Source organism: Echinops telfairi, unplaced genomic scaffold (genome assembly GCF_000313985.2).
Source record: "Echinops telfairi isolate 266 unplaced genomic scaffold, ASM31398v2 ScPeMD7_7412;HRSCAF=8450, whole genome shotgun sequence".
NCBI classification, from domain to species: Eukaryota; Metazoa; Chordata; class Mammalia; order Afrosoricida; family Tenrecidae; genus Echinops; species Echinops telfairi.
Window position 1 is genome coordinate 10,959,431 of NW_022111312.1, and position 14,771 is coordinate 10,974,201.

The following is a 14,771-nucleotide window of genomic DNA, read 5'->3' on the forward strand; positions in this document are numbered from 1 at the left end:
CAATGTCCAGGCGTCAGGGCAGCTAGAAGCTGAGCACCCACTGGGTCCTAGCTGCTGAGTCCATCCAACACATAGTCACCCTGCAGGACAGAGTGGGATTGCTCCTCGGGGTTCAGAGGCGCTATGTCTTTTTTTTTTTAATCAATTTATTGGGGCTCATACAATTCATCACAATACATAGATCAATTGTGTAAAGCACATCTATACATTTGTTGCCCTCATTATTCCCAAAATTCGCTTTCCTCTTAGGTTCCCGGAATCAGCTCATTTTCCTTTTTTCCCCTCCCCCTCCCTTCCTCCTCCCCTCTCAGAGGCTCTACATCTTTAAGGAGCAGCCTCATCTTTCTTGGAGCAGCTGGTGGGTTTGAACTGCTAGCAGGCCAAGCTGTCACCCACTACGCCGCCACCAGGGTTCCTTATGCACACATAGGTCCTGTCTTATTTCTTTCTCACAGCAGGGAGGTGTGGATGCCCACATTAGCCTGCTTTCCAGATGGGGACACTGAGGTTGAAGGGTGTCATGACCTGTCCAGGACTGGCGGCACAAGCCTGGTCCGTCTCTCCCTACCCCCACCCCAACCTGTGTCTGCATCGGCTTGGGCAGTCGACTTGGCCCCCTCACTCACTTTTGTTTCTCCGTCTCATTTCTCTGCAGCAAGGTTTCTGTCAGGAGGGCTTTGCCAGGCAGGCCGGGGAGGCGGCTGCCCTCAGTCAGTGTGGGCCCGGCTGGGGTCCCCTCTCGCTGCTCTGTGGGAGGAAAGAGGGAAGAGCAGCCTGCTGGGAGGCTCCACGGCCCAGGGGTATGGCTGGACAGTGCAGCAGTGGGACCTGGGGCCGATCCCCAGAGGCTTCCTCTGCCCCCAGACCCAGTCCTGCTGCCTCCACTTGGCTGCTTGTTTTCGTCATTTAATTGTGAAAAAAGCACACATAACTTGAGAGTTACCACTTCGGACATCTGAAATGTATCATTCAGTGGCATCGAGTATTGCAACTGCCACCTTTGCCTCGTCCCAGAGTGTTTCTGTCCCCCTAAAAGGAAACTTGTGTCCATCAGCAGTCGCACTCCATCCCCTGCCCTACCCCTGGCCACCGTGAGCCTGCTCTCTATCTCTGAGGATCTACCACGGGAGGGGGTCAGACAAGCTTTGCCCTGTGCCTGGCTTCCCGATGTAGCAGCACACTGCCCAGGCTGAGCCCAAGACAGCAGGCCCCAGGGGCCTGCTGCAGGGCACCTGTCCATCTGTTTTGTTGATCCAGCTTCTGTTGGTGGACTCGTCAGTGGGCAGTGTGATGCTGGGATGGCCAGGGTTCTGATGGGCCAAGTGGGCGGAGTCCACACTGTGGGGCCCAGGCACAGTGGCCCTGAGCTCATGGTGGAGGGAATGGGTGGCCCCTGATCTTTCTCCGGGAGGTCTGGGAGGGGCAGGCAGGAAGAGCTGGGGAATGGAGGGGCCAGAGCCTGGGTTCTGCCTATGGCGATGCAGGAGGGCAGGTGCTGAGGACTGAGGGGTCACCTTTAACCTCTGTTAAAGCCTGATATTAAAGCCCACTGGCACCTGGCATGGGAGGGTTGGGGCTAAGGTGGGAAGTTCACGGAGGGCACCTCTGAGGGCTGAAGGGGGTTGAACCATCCTTCACTCAGGTGCTGGGCAGATTCCAGGAGTGGGGGTCATGATATTGACAGGAAGATGAAGTGAGACCAGTATGACGGGTGACCTTGAGGTCAGGAGCTCTTTGTCTATGGCCCTGCTGGTGCTGACTCAGTTCCCCCATCTGTGAGATGGGGCCTTGTAAGGGTGATGCTGAGAGAGAGCAAGGTACACATGTACAGGGTTTGCCCGATCGGAGACGTTCAGGCAGGCGGTTTCTGCATTGGTGTTACTTGTGTGCATGCATCTCAGGAGACCTCGCGCGGTGGGGGGCGGGGGCTGTAAGTTGGACTTGGAGGGCTGGCAAGGGACAATGTCTGGAATCTGACACCAGTTACCACACAATTGCCACAGAGCTGATTCTGACTCACAGAGACCCTGCTATGTACCTACTCACTGCCCACCTCCTCTTGGGAACACAGGGAAACTGCATTTCCCAGCATGCCCTGCAGCTGGATGTGGCCAATGGGTGAGAGTGACATGTGCCTTTCTAGCCCTGGACTCTATATTTGGCCCCCCATCCCTGCGCGCATGTGCACACACACACACACACACACACACACACACACACACACGGCCCTCTACTTTCTCTTCCTGTTGACTGGTGGTTAACATTCGTGGTAATGCCAGGCATCCTTGTGTTGTGGATGGAAGGACCTCTGTAGCCTGGGTCCCTGAGTGACTGCATGGAGCAGTCTGTAACCTCCCCACTCTTCAACTCTATTAAGGCCCTGAGATTTGGGGGTTCATCTGGGTCAGTAGCAGTATTTCTTTAACCCCTGACCAACCTCGGGATAAAGTCAATGCCTGGCCACCCGCCCCACCCCTAGTGGCCACAGACCCACAGCCCATTGGTCTATGGGAGAGGCCCCAGCCCAGCCCCGGGCTCCTAAGTCAGTACCTTTGGGGCAGAGGAGCTCAGGGTGTCTCTTCCAGGAAGTGTGCGGGTCTCGCCGGGGCTGCCCACTGGGATCAAAGCCTGGGGCCTGCAGTCTGTCGTCCAGGCTGCGAGCCGCCTCACACACAGGCACGTGGTCTGCAGGGGAGGAGAGGGCGGTGGTGAGGCTGCAGGGCCTGCTGGGTCCCTCCATGGGGGCCATTCTGCCCAGCCAAGAATAACAGGAATGCTGGCAAGACCTGCCTTTTCTGGGTGGTGTAGACAGAGAACAAGCTCAGCTCACAGAAAGGTTCAAATCCCCCTGGGGTGCTGGCAAAGGAAGCTGCTTGGGTCTGCTAGGGCACGGCCCTTTGAGGAAGCTGTCTACGGCGGCCACAGGAGGACTGTCCTCAAACATTCTTGCCATTGCCTGACTCAGTGCCTGGCTCACCATGGACCAGACTAGCACGCCTGTCGGTGACACATGGTGACAACGAAATGGTGGCTCTTCTGGGGTGTGAAACACACCCTGCCATGTTGGCTGCCTCCCGATTACCCAGCTGCACTGGGGGTGAGCTCTGCAGGTCTCTCAGGCAGCCTGGGGTCTCCCTCCGCGCCCAACCCTCTCCCAGGCTGGAGCTCGAGCTCTGCCCCGATTCTGGCAGGACACTTGCTTAGGGCAGGTACAGGTGACACCTGATGATTCCATGGCCGGGGGCAATGTCTCAGGTGACAAAACCTCAGAGGAGGAGGGGCCTGACAACCAGCACAGTTGGAGACCGGCTTGGATCACCCATCTTCACAGTTGAGGGGATGGAAGATCCTCATGGAGGCCAGGCAGCGTGTTGGAGGACTGAGCCGGAACACTGACCCACAAAGGCTTCCTGCCCCAGTGCTGTGAACGTGCACCCACAGGGGCTGCAGGAGATGGCATGGGACCGGGGAAGTGAGGGCACCTTGGTCTTCTCCACTGCCCGGTCTACAATGCAGTTGCCTCGGATCTGGGTGCCCCTCCAGGCCGAAGGCAGCAGGTTCAGGGGAGGGTCTCTGGGGTCAGGCACAGAGGAGGGACTCTAATCCAGTCTTGATTCTTGGGACTGCTATGTGACCACAGGGAGGAATCGGCCTCTCTGGGCTTCTCTGTACAAACAGTGACCACAGGCTTCCATGAGGATCTCCATCCCCTGAACTGTGAAGATGGGTGATCCAAGCCAGTCTCCAACTGTGCTGGTTGTCAGGCCCCTCTTCCTCTGAGGTTTTGCCACCTGAGACATTGCCCCTGGCCATGGAATCATCAGGTGTCACCTGTACCTGCCCTAGGCAAGTGTCCTGCCAGAATCGGGTCCACTTAAGTGTTGGGCATGCACCTGGTGAGCTCAGAATGAACGAGAGCCCTTGTTGCCCCTAACTCTCTGAACCCCAGGCCCACTGGCCTTCTTGCAGGATCAGCCAAGAACCCAACCCTCTCAGATCCCTGGGGCAGGCAGGAGCCTCAACCTGGAACAACCTTTCCTTTCTGGTTCCTGCCAGCGAGTTACTGCTTCCTCCTCTTTCATATTGACTCTCTACTGCACCTCTTCCAGAAAGCCTTTCTGGACTGGCCAGTCTCCGACTTGAGCTCCCTCCGCTGCCTGCACCTTCCCTTTCCAGCATCCTTCTCTTATCACTTAAACTTATTTACAAGTACACCTACTGGTCTGCAACCCCACTGGGAGCCCTGGGGGCTGGGCATCTGAGTCGGCTCCCCATTGGACCCTGTACTAAGCCCGAAGTCTGGCCTACAGTTAGACCCGGGAAGTATTAGCTGATGGGAACAATGAGACCGTGCCTGCGCACAGAGCCTTCAGGTCTGGAGGGAACAAGGCCACCTGGCTTTCTCATTTCTCTTTTCCTACCTGTTTGTCTAGGACAGTGGTTTTCAACCTTCCTAACACTGGGACCCTTTAATACAGTTCCTCATGTTGTGGTGACCCCCAACCATAAAATTATTTTCGTTGCCATTTAATCACTGTCATTTTGCTACTGTTATGAATTGGGTGACCCTGTGAAAGGGTCATTCGACCCCCAAAGGGGTCTAGACCCACACATTGAGAATCGCTGGTCTAGGACCTAGACTCTAGGTGATGGGTGGCTTGGACCACAGGCGTTTGTGCCGAGGTAAGCAGGTGCACCAGTATGCTTTCCTCCGTCAGCACTCCCCCATGCCCGTCATTAGGCTGGGCCTGCTCAGCGGGGTATGCCATTATGTCTCCCCGGGCTGATGTAATTATACATTGACATAATTAACCCAGCAAGCGCATTAGGCGGGCCAGCTAAAAATTCATCTATAATTATTTGTTGTGTGCATGCTAATGAGTCCATCTGCACTGCCTTTGTACAACACGAACAAATTAATTTACAAGTCTGGATTTTTTAATAAGTTCAAGGAAACGCTTCCTATTGTGTCCTGGTTTTTTAGATGGGAATACAGAGGCGACCGGCACTCGCCGGGTCAGGGAAGTTAGATAAACAGGGAGGGGGGCAGCTCTGGGGGTCACGGGGCCTCTCCCTGGTCCCAAGGAGGTAGGGAGGAACCGGCTCCGGGTCGGCTGGCTGAATACATGGGGTGATTAAGGATGTCACCCCCGCTCCCAGGGACTGGTACTGGGGGTTCGCTGTGCTCTGAGACCCTGTATACCATCCCCTGCTGCCTCTCATGCCCTGTCCGGGGTGACGGGAGGGAACTGGGTTGCTGCACACTTCACATGGCTTGGTATTTTCCTCAGTATTTGCTGGGACAGGTAGAACACAGTGATGAAGTTCATGTGGGACTTGGCACCTCAGCTTTCCCATCTACAGGGCGGAGCACCATCACAGTCCCTTCTTCTAGGAAAGGGCACTTGGTAGCACCATGGTGAAGCGCCAAGCTGCTAGGGGCAGACCAGGGGCTCAAGCCCACCAGCGGGCTCCGTGGAAGAAAAGGGTAGGCGAACTGCTTCTGCAAAGATGGCCCTGTAGGAACCCTACGGGGCAGCTCTACTGTGTTCTATAGGTCCCCAGGAGTCAGGATAGACCCAGGGCCCCTAACAACAATGCTTCCCAGGAATAACTATCGGAGGATTTAAATGGCACATTGGTCCCCACCGTGGCCCCCAGGTAGGCAGTATGATCTATCTGGACGGTGCTCGTGTAGCTCATAGGCGCCCTCGTGGCACAGTGGACTAGGCATTGGGCTGCTAAACCCCAAGCCCAACTGTTTGAAACCACCAGCTGCTCCACAGGAGAAAGATGAAGCTTTCTGCTCCCCTAAAGCTGTACACCCTTGGAAACCCACTGGGGTGACTCTAGTCTACCCTCTAGGGTTATTATGAGTCAGAAATGACTCACTGGCTGTAGCAGTTACATAATCTGTCAACTTGAGTGAATGGGTGGAGTCTAGCCTGTCAATCAGGTGATAGCCAATGAGACCTCTGTGTGGGCATGGCCTTCTTCTGAGGATTCTGGGAACTCCTGTCTTCCTCCCTGGAGATGGGATACACACTCTTTCTCTGTGAGACATTCCTGTTGACAGGCCACATGGAGCTACGTTGATGGAGCCAGAGCCCTAGAGCTGGAGAAGCCATGTGGAAACCCATGCCAACACTGAGATACTTCCACTGCCACTGGATTCACAAGACTTTCCACCCACTGGCCTGTGATCTTCTGGCATCCGGCATCACTGCATGTGTTGAATGAATCTGAAGAGAACTTTATAGACTGGTATCGGACAGGTGGGCTAATATTGGACTTATGGACTTGATCTGGACTGGGCTGGGAAGTTTTCTCAATATACAATTGCTCTTTTATATAAAACTCTTTCTTATACGCATATGAGTGTCTATGAATGTTTCTCTAGTCCTCCCGGACTAACACAAGGGCAGTGAGTGAGTGAGGGTTACAGCTGAGGAACTCTGGTGGCATTGTGGGATAAGCACAAACTACTAGCCACAAGTGTCAGTGGTTCAAAACTCAGCAGCTGCTCTGCAGGAGAAAGATGAGGCTTTATGCTTTTGTAACTCTTTCAACAAAACAAAACAAACCCACTGAGTTGATCCTGACTATAGCAACCCCATAGGACAGGGCAGACATGCCCCTGTAGGTCTAAGACTATAACTCTTTACAGGAGTGGGGCGCTTCTCCATTCTCCCTCAGGGTGGCTGGCGGTTTTGAACCACTGACCTTACGGTTAGTAGCCCAACTCCTAACCAGACAAGAGCAGGGCTCCTAGGACACTAGAAAGTGACATGCAATTTACCTTTTTAAAGACTCACACAAGTTGCAGTGCACAAAATGGACTACAGAGGGGGCCAGAGAGGTCACAGAAGTGGTTCAGGAAACAGGGTGTTGACTTAGGTGAATTGGTCCGGGCAACAACGGTGGGAAGACATGCTCACGGTTCAAGAGACTGACAGGAAGAAGTACTGATGATGATAAAGAAGACAGATGCAAACTGAGAGAAGGCAAGAGCTGCCAAGTCTTCAGGCTTTCTGGGAAGGAAGTTCTCAATGAAGTCTAACTTCCTTTCTTCCTGCTGCACCTTTTCAGCAGCATTCTTGGGAGTCAAATCCATTCCCAAGGAGGAAACAGCAGGTCAGGACTCTGATTCTCCTGCCTATGCAATCCTCTCCGGCTCCGAAGGAAGCGGCTGGGGGTTGAGTCTGGTCACTGCTGTACTTCACCTGGCACATTCCTCTTTATTTCCACCTCCAGCGCACAGCGGGGAGTGCCCAGATCTCATGGTGTGCTGGTAACTCATTTCTTCCCGCCTCCCCAGTTGGCGAGAGACCCACAGAGGCCCTGAGCAAGCCCTGGAAGGCCTCGCCAGGGTTCTGTTAGGGCAGAAAGCGCTCAGCAGCAAGCCTGCAGACATTCTGAACATTCCGCTAAGTTACACGGAGGGAAAAGGATGCCTGTGGACTTGGTCCTGAGACATTACCACAGGCCTGGGTTCAACATCCCTGGCTGCATGAATGGACAACAAACCTTTACAGCCTGTGGGATTGTTTTCCTGAGCACCTGCCAGTCATGGGGCTGAGGAGGTTTGCTTTCACACATCTGAGTCCTGCCTCTTCTCCCCTGAGGCCAGGCCCTGACCTTTCATACAGTAAGCGCTCAATAGATATGGGTTGCTTAAAAAATATGATCAAACATAAAACCAGTGGGGGCCTGGGTGAGAGGGCAGGATGCCAGAGGCTCACGGGGTATTCCACGGGAATCTCTGTAGCAGGCAGAAGAGGCCCAGAGAGGCCCAAGCACAAATCTTTGGAATCTGTGATTATATGATGTGACCAAAACCCTCCAAAAAACAAAAACAAACACCCACAAACCCACTGCCATTGCGTCAGTTCTGACTCATGCTGACCCTGTAGGACAGGGTAGACTTGCCCTGTGGGTTTTCCAAGACTGTACCTCTTTACAGGAGCCTAGAGCCCCGTCTTTCTCCTGAGGAGCGGCTGGAGGTTTTGAACTGCTGACCTTGAGGTTGGCAGCCCAGTGCGTAACCACTACTTCACCGGGGCTCCTCTATGATGTGACAACTACGATTGCAAACAGAAGTGGGTCAGAGTTAGTGGAACATGGGCGATGCCGAGTGCTGGTTTGGGAGACGGAGGGAGAGGCCACAAGCCACGGAATGTAGGCAGCCTCTAGAATCTAGAACCCTGAATCTGGAACAGGCAAGGAAGCAGCTTCTCCCCTATGAGGCTTGGATGTAAACCCAGAGTGATGCGTCTTGGACTCCAACCACGAGAACCAGAGCTTCAGGCTAACCTCACACATGGCCACTACCTTCGTCTATTGTCTGCATATTTGGTGGGCACCCACTTTGTGTCGGACATGGTGTCTCCCATTGCCACATCCTTCTTGAAAGCCTGTTGCCAGGGCAGATTCTGGGCCTTCCTTCTTGGGGTGACTATCTAGAGGAGAGAGCGGGACAAGGCCTGGCAGACCCTGGTACTGAGAAGAAGCACAAGGCTAGATGAGGCAGTGCGTGGGACCGGTGTGTGAGTGTGAGGGATGGGGACACCCGTGGCTGTGTGGGCAGGGAGGGCCTCCCTGAGGATGTGGCTGTTGGAGCAGAGAGCTGAGGAGCTAAGGGAGCCAGCTGAGGGATGAGGGAGAACATTCCAGAGACCAAGGAAGGGCAACTGATTTCCTTGACTCAATCCCCCTGTTAGACCCACCCCTCCGCTCCTTCATCAGCCTTCAGGACCACTGGACTATTTTACAGATGAAGGCGGTGTGTGAGGGGTGTGTGTGTGGAGGGGGTGGGTGGGAGGGAGGGAGATTTGCCTCCCCTCCCTGCAGCCTGGTGTGGTGCTACAGCTGAGGGTGATGTCTGGCTCTGAGTGGGTACACGGAGCATGAGTTTCTGGTCTTCATCCTCCAGTTCCAGCACTTACCCATCCTGGAGCAGGTGGGGCCCCGCAGCGGTGAGGAGGGGTAGGAAGGAATGGGCCCAATGAAACCCCTATTCAAGGAAACTAACTCTTCAGAGTCAACTGCAACACACCCTCTCCCTCGAGACAGAGCAAAGGCCTCTCGGGGTGGGTGCTGCTGCTCCCGCCAGTTGTGGGGCGCCTGGTTCAGTTCTAACCTGGGCACCGTGACTGTGGCTTTACCAGAAAATTGGATCCAGTTAAGATGAAGTTGGTCAATTGGTTCAAACCCCAAACCCACTGTCCTCGAGTGGATTCCAACTCATAGCAGCCCCTCAGGGTGGAGCAGAGCCACGCGCTCGGGTTTCTGAGGCTGCCATCTCCAGGAGAAGCTAGTGGGTTTGAACTGCTGACCTTGCAGTGAGCATCCCACCTGGTCATCCTTGACACCACCAGGGTTCAGGGCAGGTCCTGATCCAGTGACTGATGTCTTTAGGAGAAGAGGATAAGCTGGCCACAGACACACACAGGGAAGGGACCAGGTAGAGACAGGCAGAGACTGCAGCCAGCTGTCTACAAGCCAGTGAAGGCACAGGCGTGGCGGCAACCATCAGGAGCAAGGAAGAGGTAGGCAAAGTCCCTTCCCAGCCATGAGAGGACCCTCCCGAATGGTAGGATCAGAAAACACTATTGCTTTTAGGCTCCGGTTTGTGGGAAGTTGTTACAACCAACCTAGGAAACAAAGGGACTCCCATTTTTCAGATGAGGCAACCAAAGCCCAGCAAAGGAAAACCACTTGTTGAGGGTGATTGAGCTACAGGGATAGAGCTGGGGTTCCAACCCAGGCCATTCTCCCAAGCCAAAGCAAACCAACCCACACTTGCCAAGTTGATTCTGATGCACAGTGACCCTACAGGACAGGGTAGAACTGCTTCCCGGGGCTTTTATACTTTTTATGAAAACAAAACAAACAAAACAAAACAAAAAGCAAACAAAAAACTGACTCCTTTTTCTGATGGAGAGCAGTGGGTGGGTCTGAACCACCGACCTCTTGGTTAGCAGCCCACTGGGGCTCCTCCCAAGCCAGTGTGACACATAGCCAGACACTGATTGGGCATTTGTTGGGTAACTCCTGCTGCAGCCACAAGCCACCCAAGATTACTTAAAAAAAAATTGTAAACATATATTTCAGTAGCAACTTTGTTTCACTCATGAAAAACTGGGTTCCTGTTTCACATACGGAAGGTGATCTAGACACAAGGGCAAATACCAAGTCACACACAGAGAGATGGCTGTATTCCAGAGGGCTGAGCCCTGTAACCAGGAAGATGCAGTGTCTCAGGTGTTGGCGACACTCACACTTCACCTGGAAGGAATCAGAAGGGTGCACCTGTCATGCCCTGCGTCATGGACTGATGCCCTTGGTATGTCCAGGTATAACTAAGCCACTCCCCCTGCCAAGCCCTTGCCAAGCTTCCAACCTCCCCGGCCATCCCGGACCCCTGCCAGGGCCCCGCAAGCTTCAAAGCCGTTGTCAGGAGACCCAGAGCCCGTACCTGGAGCTAGGCGCCCACATGGTGCCTGGCTCGGCACTTCCACTGAAACATGCCGCCTGGAGCTGCATGCTCCCAGCACCCTGCCCCCAACTTCTGCAAGAACAGGCAGTTGATAGAGAGTCAGGCCACTGGCAGGGGCAATCAAACAGCCTTAGCTCCAACTTGAATTTTAAAAAACCACTCAACTCAAAACAGGGGCCCCCAAATCAGCTGCACTTTAACAGCACAAACCCTTGCTTGTGGCCGAGTGCATTGGTGAACATGGAAGATCAAATCAGGACCCATCTGAGGCGGGCACACTGGGAGGGGCTGGCACGGTCGGGGAAAGGAGCTGCCTCGGGCACGCAGCCATCACCGGGTGCTTCACGCAGCAAGTGTGTAGTAGGTGACGACTTTGTCTGCGGTCCATGTTGGGCCAGAACCCCTGGAGGACAGGCATGCCGGGGACTTGTGACTGTTCACAGCCACAACAGGCTTTCAAAGGCCTGGTGGGCAGGCAGGTCCCACTGTGTCGATGCCACCTGCCACCACTAGCTGATGCTGCAGCCATTTCTTCTTTCTTTTAAAAAGCATCTTCAGGGCTGGGGGTGGCTGGGAATGTAGGAAAAGCTGTTGCCAGCCTCCCACTGTGTCCATCTGAAGGAAAGTGGCATTTGGAGCTTTTTAAGGAAAGCTGGAGCCGGAAAGGCTGTCCGAAAGGCTGTTTAGAAACACATATATGCAGAAGTATGCATGCACCCCTCCAAAATATACGAGACAGAAGCCCGCGCCCATCTGGGCCCCCGACTCTGGGCGCCCGCGGGGGTGGCAGGCTCGGGCTCTGGATGGCGGCAGCGAGACTAACTTTGATCCTTTAATCTTAACTTTCCCGCAGCAGATGGACTGTGAAGCCTTTGCAGAGAGCTGAGAGCTGTGGGACCACCCTCTATCTTCAGGGCCGATTGCGTCGGGGGCCTCCCGGCTTAGCAAAGATGAAGGGGTCAGGGACGAGGGTGTCTCCCTGCATGGACTGGGTGGTGCTGGTAATACCAATAATAATAATAATAACAATAATAATAATAAATAGCAACAATGATCATGAGAGGGGAAAGCTGATGACAGGTAGAGTCAGGGAACCGCAGTGTGCACGGTAATAAAAATCAGGTTTATGTGCAAGGAGCTGGACTGGGAACCCCACAAGGATGGGAGCCATGTCTGCCCTGCTCACTGTGTGGCTCTGGGGTGGGGGGGCAGGAGCTGTGTCCCTCTGGGTGGGGGATGGGCCATGTCCCTCTGGCTGGGGCAGGAGCGGGGCACACAGTGTGGGCTCAGAGTGTGCTGGGACATGGCATGGGTAAAGGCTGGCCCCTTGCTGAGTGTCCCCTTCCACTTACTGAATCCGCCCTCCGGCTGGCTCATCACTCATCTTTCACACTGGAGGAAAGTGGGGCTCAGAGAGGGCCAGTGAGGCATTGGGGGAGGTGAGACAGCAGAAGGAGATTGGGTTGTACTAGGAATCAAGTTTCCACAGGGTTAGGCACAGAGTAGGTGCCGTGGAAATGCGTGTCCTTTCTCAAAGGAAGCGGCCATCTAGTGCGTGCCTGCTGGGCATGAACTCCTGGCGGCACATTCGTTCAATCCTCTCTCCAGGCTGAGCAAAGGGCACTCCGGCAGAGAATGGAGAAAATGGTGGGATGATGCCTCCTGCCATTAGCTACCTCTGACCTCAGAAGCTTCATTAGCTTTACTCTTTGTTAAATCCTCTTTCACTTTATCCTTTGGTCTTTTCTCTGTTCCCCACAGGACCGACTCAATAGAGGCCTATGCCAGGGCTAAAGGAGGATGTGAGGGCAGGGAGAAATTCCTAATTACACTAAGCGACTCGGTTTCTTCTCTCAAGGAAGGCCTCTTTCCCGCTAGGTGGCGCTAGAATGACTGGCTAGTCATTTGGAACTCAATTCAGTCACTGAGCCAACTCTGACCCAAAGTGACCCCTAAGACAGGAGAACTGCCCCTGTGGGTTTTGGAGGCTGTAAATCCTTAAGGGACCAGAAAACCTCATCTTTTTCCCTTGGAGCAGCCGATGAGTTTGAACCGTTGACCTTGGGGTTAGCAACTCAACATGCAGCCTGCTTTGTCACATGAGGCAAAAACCATATATAACTTTCTCATTACTTCCCTCGGTATAAATTCCAGATGGTTTGAAATTCTAAATTTCTAAAAGTTAAGGTCCCCAAAGCAGTAAAAAAAACCTTTAACTCTGAGGCGAGAAAAGGCTTTAAAATATGACACAAGCCCAGAAGTCATAGAGCAAAGCCCGATCAAATTCCCTTTTTTCATGCAAGCATTTTCCCCAGATAGGAGAGACACCATGAGCAACGCTGAAAAAGCAAAAGGCACATTGGGGAGATGCTGTGTAAACCGGGACATTGCTAATATACAGAGCATCTACAAAGAAGTAAGAAAGGAATCCAATCTGCTAAGGAAAAATGAACCAGGATATAGACCAGCAGTTTACAAAAGGAAAACAAATGTGAAGAGTTCATAACACAGGAAAAGATGATCTTGCGTAACTGCAGGGCCACAAGGTCAGCAGTCGGGGTCCACCGCTCACTCTTTGAGAGAGAAGGCTGAGACATCTGCTTCTGCAGAGGTGTGCAGCCCTGGAAACCCAAAGGGGCAACTCTACTCTGTCCTTTACGGTTGCTATGAGTTGGCAGTACGTTTGAGGTTTGTTTGTTTTTGTAAATAAAGGAGTACAGCATATATTAGCTATATATGTGTATCTTAATTATTCTTTCTGACCAATGGTGGTGCTGATAATACCCTCCCCCCATTTTCCTTCTTTACCCTCAGCACTGTAGTACAACACCAGTAAGCTGGGAGGCCCAAGCACCTGAACATGACTGGGCAAGGGACCATCCAGCCACAGCACAGACTGTCAGACAGGGCACACCCCAGCGTCTCAGGATATGTAAGTCTTAAGAGGGCACAGAGATGCCCAGGGCAAGTGAGAGGAAGCAAGATTCAGACTGGTCCACACTGAAAGGACAAACGATTTGAAACAAGTGCTTGGAAAAAAGGTCAGGAAGAAGAACAACAAAATGCCAGCAAGGCTTTCCTGGCAGGCAGCGTTTCCTGTCTACCTGGGTTCTCCCAGCTTTCCACAGAATGCATGTACTACTGTCACAAGAGGGAGAGCCATGTGAAAACCAAAAATGCTGTAGGGAGGTTTCCTTGTCCATAGGCACAGTCACCCGTCCCCTAAACCCTCAGTCTGCGACAATGAACCGAAGCTCGTACCATCAACGGCAGATGCTTGTGACGCGTCAAGCTCCCATGCTCAGCGCCGGATGGCAGCTGCTGGGAAAATGCTTCATGCACTGTGCATTGCCCCCCCACATCGCCCCGTTATTACCCCCTTTCTACAGACTCAGAAACGCGAGCTCAGAGAAGGCAGGCTCCCACCCCAGGGCTCACAGTTCCAGAGCAACTCGGTGGGTGTCTGGGAGACTGAAGCCATGCCCAAGAGCCCAATCACTCTGCTGACCAGCCTCGCCCCCCTGAAAGAACTGTGGGGGCTGCAATCGGGTTTTTAAGAGCAGAAGGGCAACAGGAAAAGACATTCACCTCTCCCTTCTCCCTCAGGAGCAGTGTCACCCGCCTTCCGCCACCCTCACTCCTTCCTTGTGTGGGGTTTTCCCCCTTGCAGTTTTCCCCTGCCTTTTTAACGAATCACTCATTTCACAGGTTGACTCTCGGAAGCCTAGGTCGGTACCTAGTGACTCCGTGAGCCATCCCCAACACACAAGTCAGAGAGGTTTAAATCAAATCATCCTCGACAACAATGACATTAATTATGCTTTTAACACGTTTTACTGCTTTTTTTCCCTTTCTCTCACTTCACGCCACATCTGTGTGAACAATATCCAAAAGATTTACGGTTTTCTTTCGTAATTACAGACATACAGGCTGCACACTTATCAAAATACTTGCTGAGCCATCACGCTGTATTGCTTTCTCTGCCAAAGATTTGTGTTGGCAGCAGTCACTCAGAACAAAACTGTTGAATCAGGACTTGTGTGGCTTCGGAAGGGTCGGGGCTGGGGGTGGGAAGCGGAGGAGTTTGACAAATAATTCGCCTGTCAAGAAATAGACAAACAGGAGCAAGCGCATTCTGCCTCATTTCATCAGGAGCATTATTTTTACGGGGGTGGCGGTGGTGGGGGCAGCGGTGGCTGGGGCAGGGAAGAAGGACAGAGTGGCAAAGCTCGAAGCGCCCCAAATGCATCTGACATTTGGTTCTCGTGTTGGG

The 14,771-nt window shown here is 53.3% G+C and overlaps 1 protein-coding gene across 2 annotated transcripts in view; it reads right to left on the bottom strand.

Annotated features, from left to right (window-relative positions):
• CUX2 (cut like homeobox 2) overlaps positions 1-14,771 on the bottom strand; it is a 96,422-nt gene that overhangs the window by 25,796 nt on the left and 55,855 nt on the right. For both annotated transcript variants that reach the window (XM_045296887.1, XM_045296888.1), the window contains exons 5-6: positions 2,551-2,685; positions 627-747 (exon numbers count right to left, since the gene is read on the bottom strand). In XM_045296887.1, the coding sequence (XP_045152822.1) occupies positions 627-747; positions 2,551-2,685 (256 nt within the window). The remainder of the gene's footprint in view (positions 1-626; positions 748-2,550; positions 2,686-14,771) is intronic.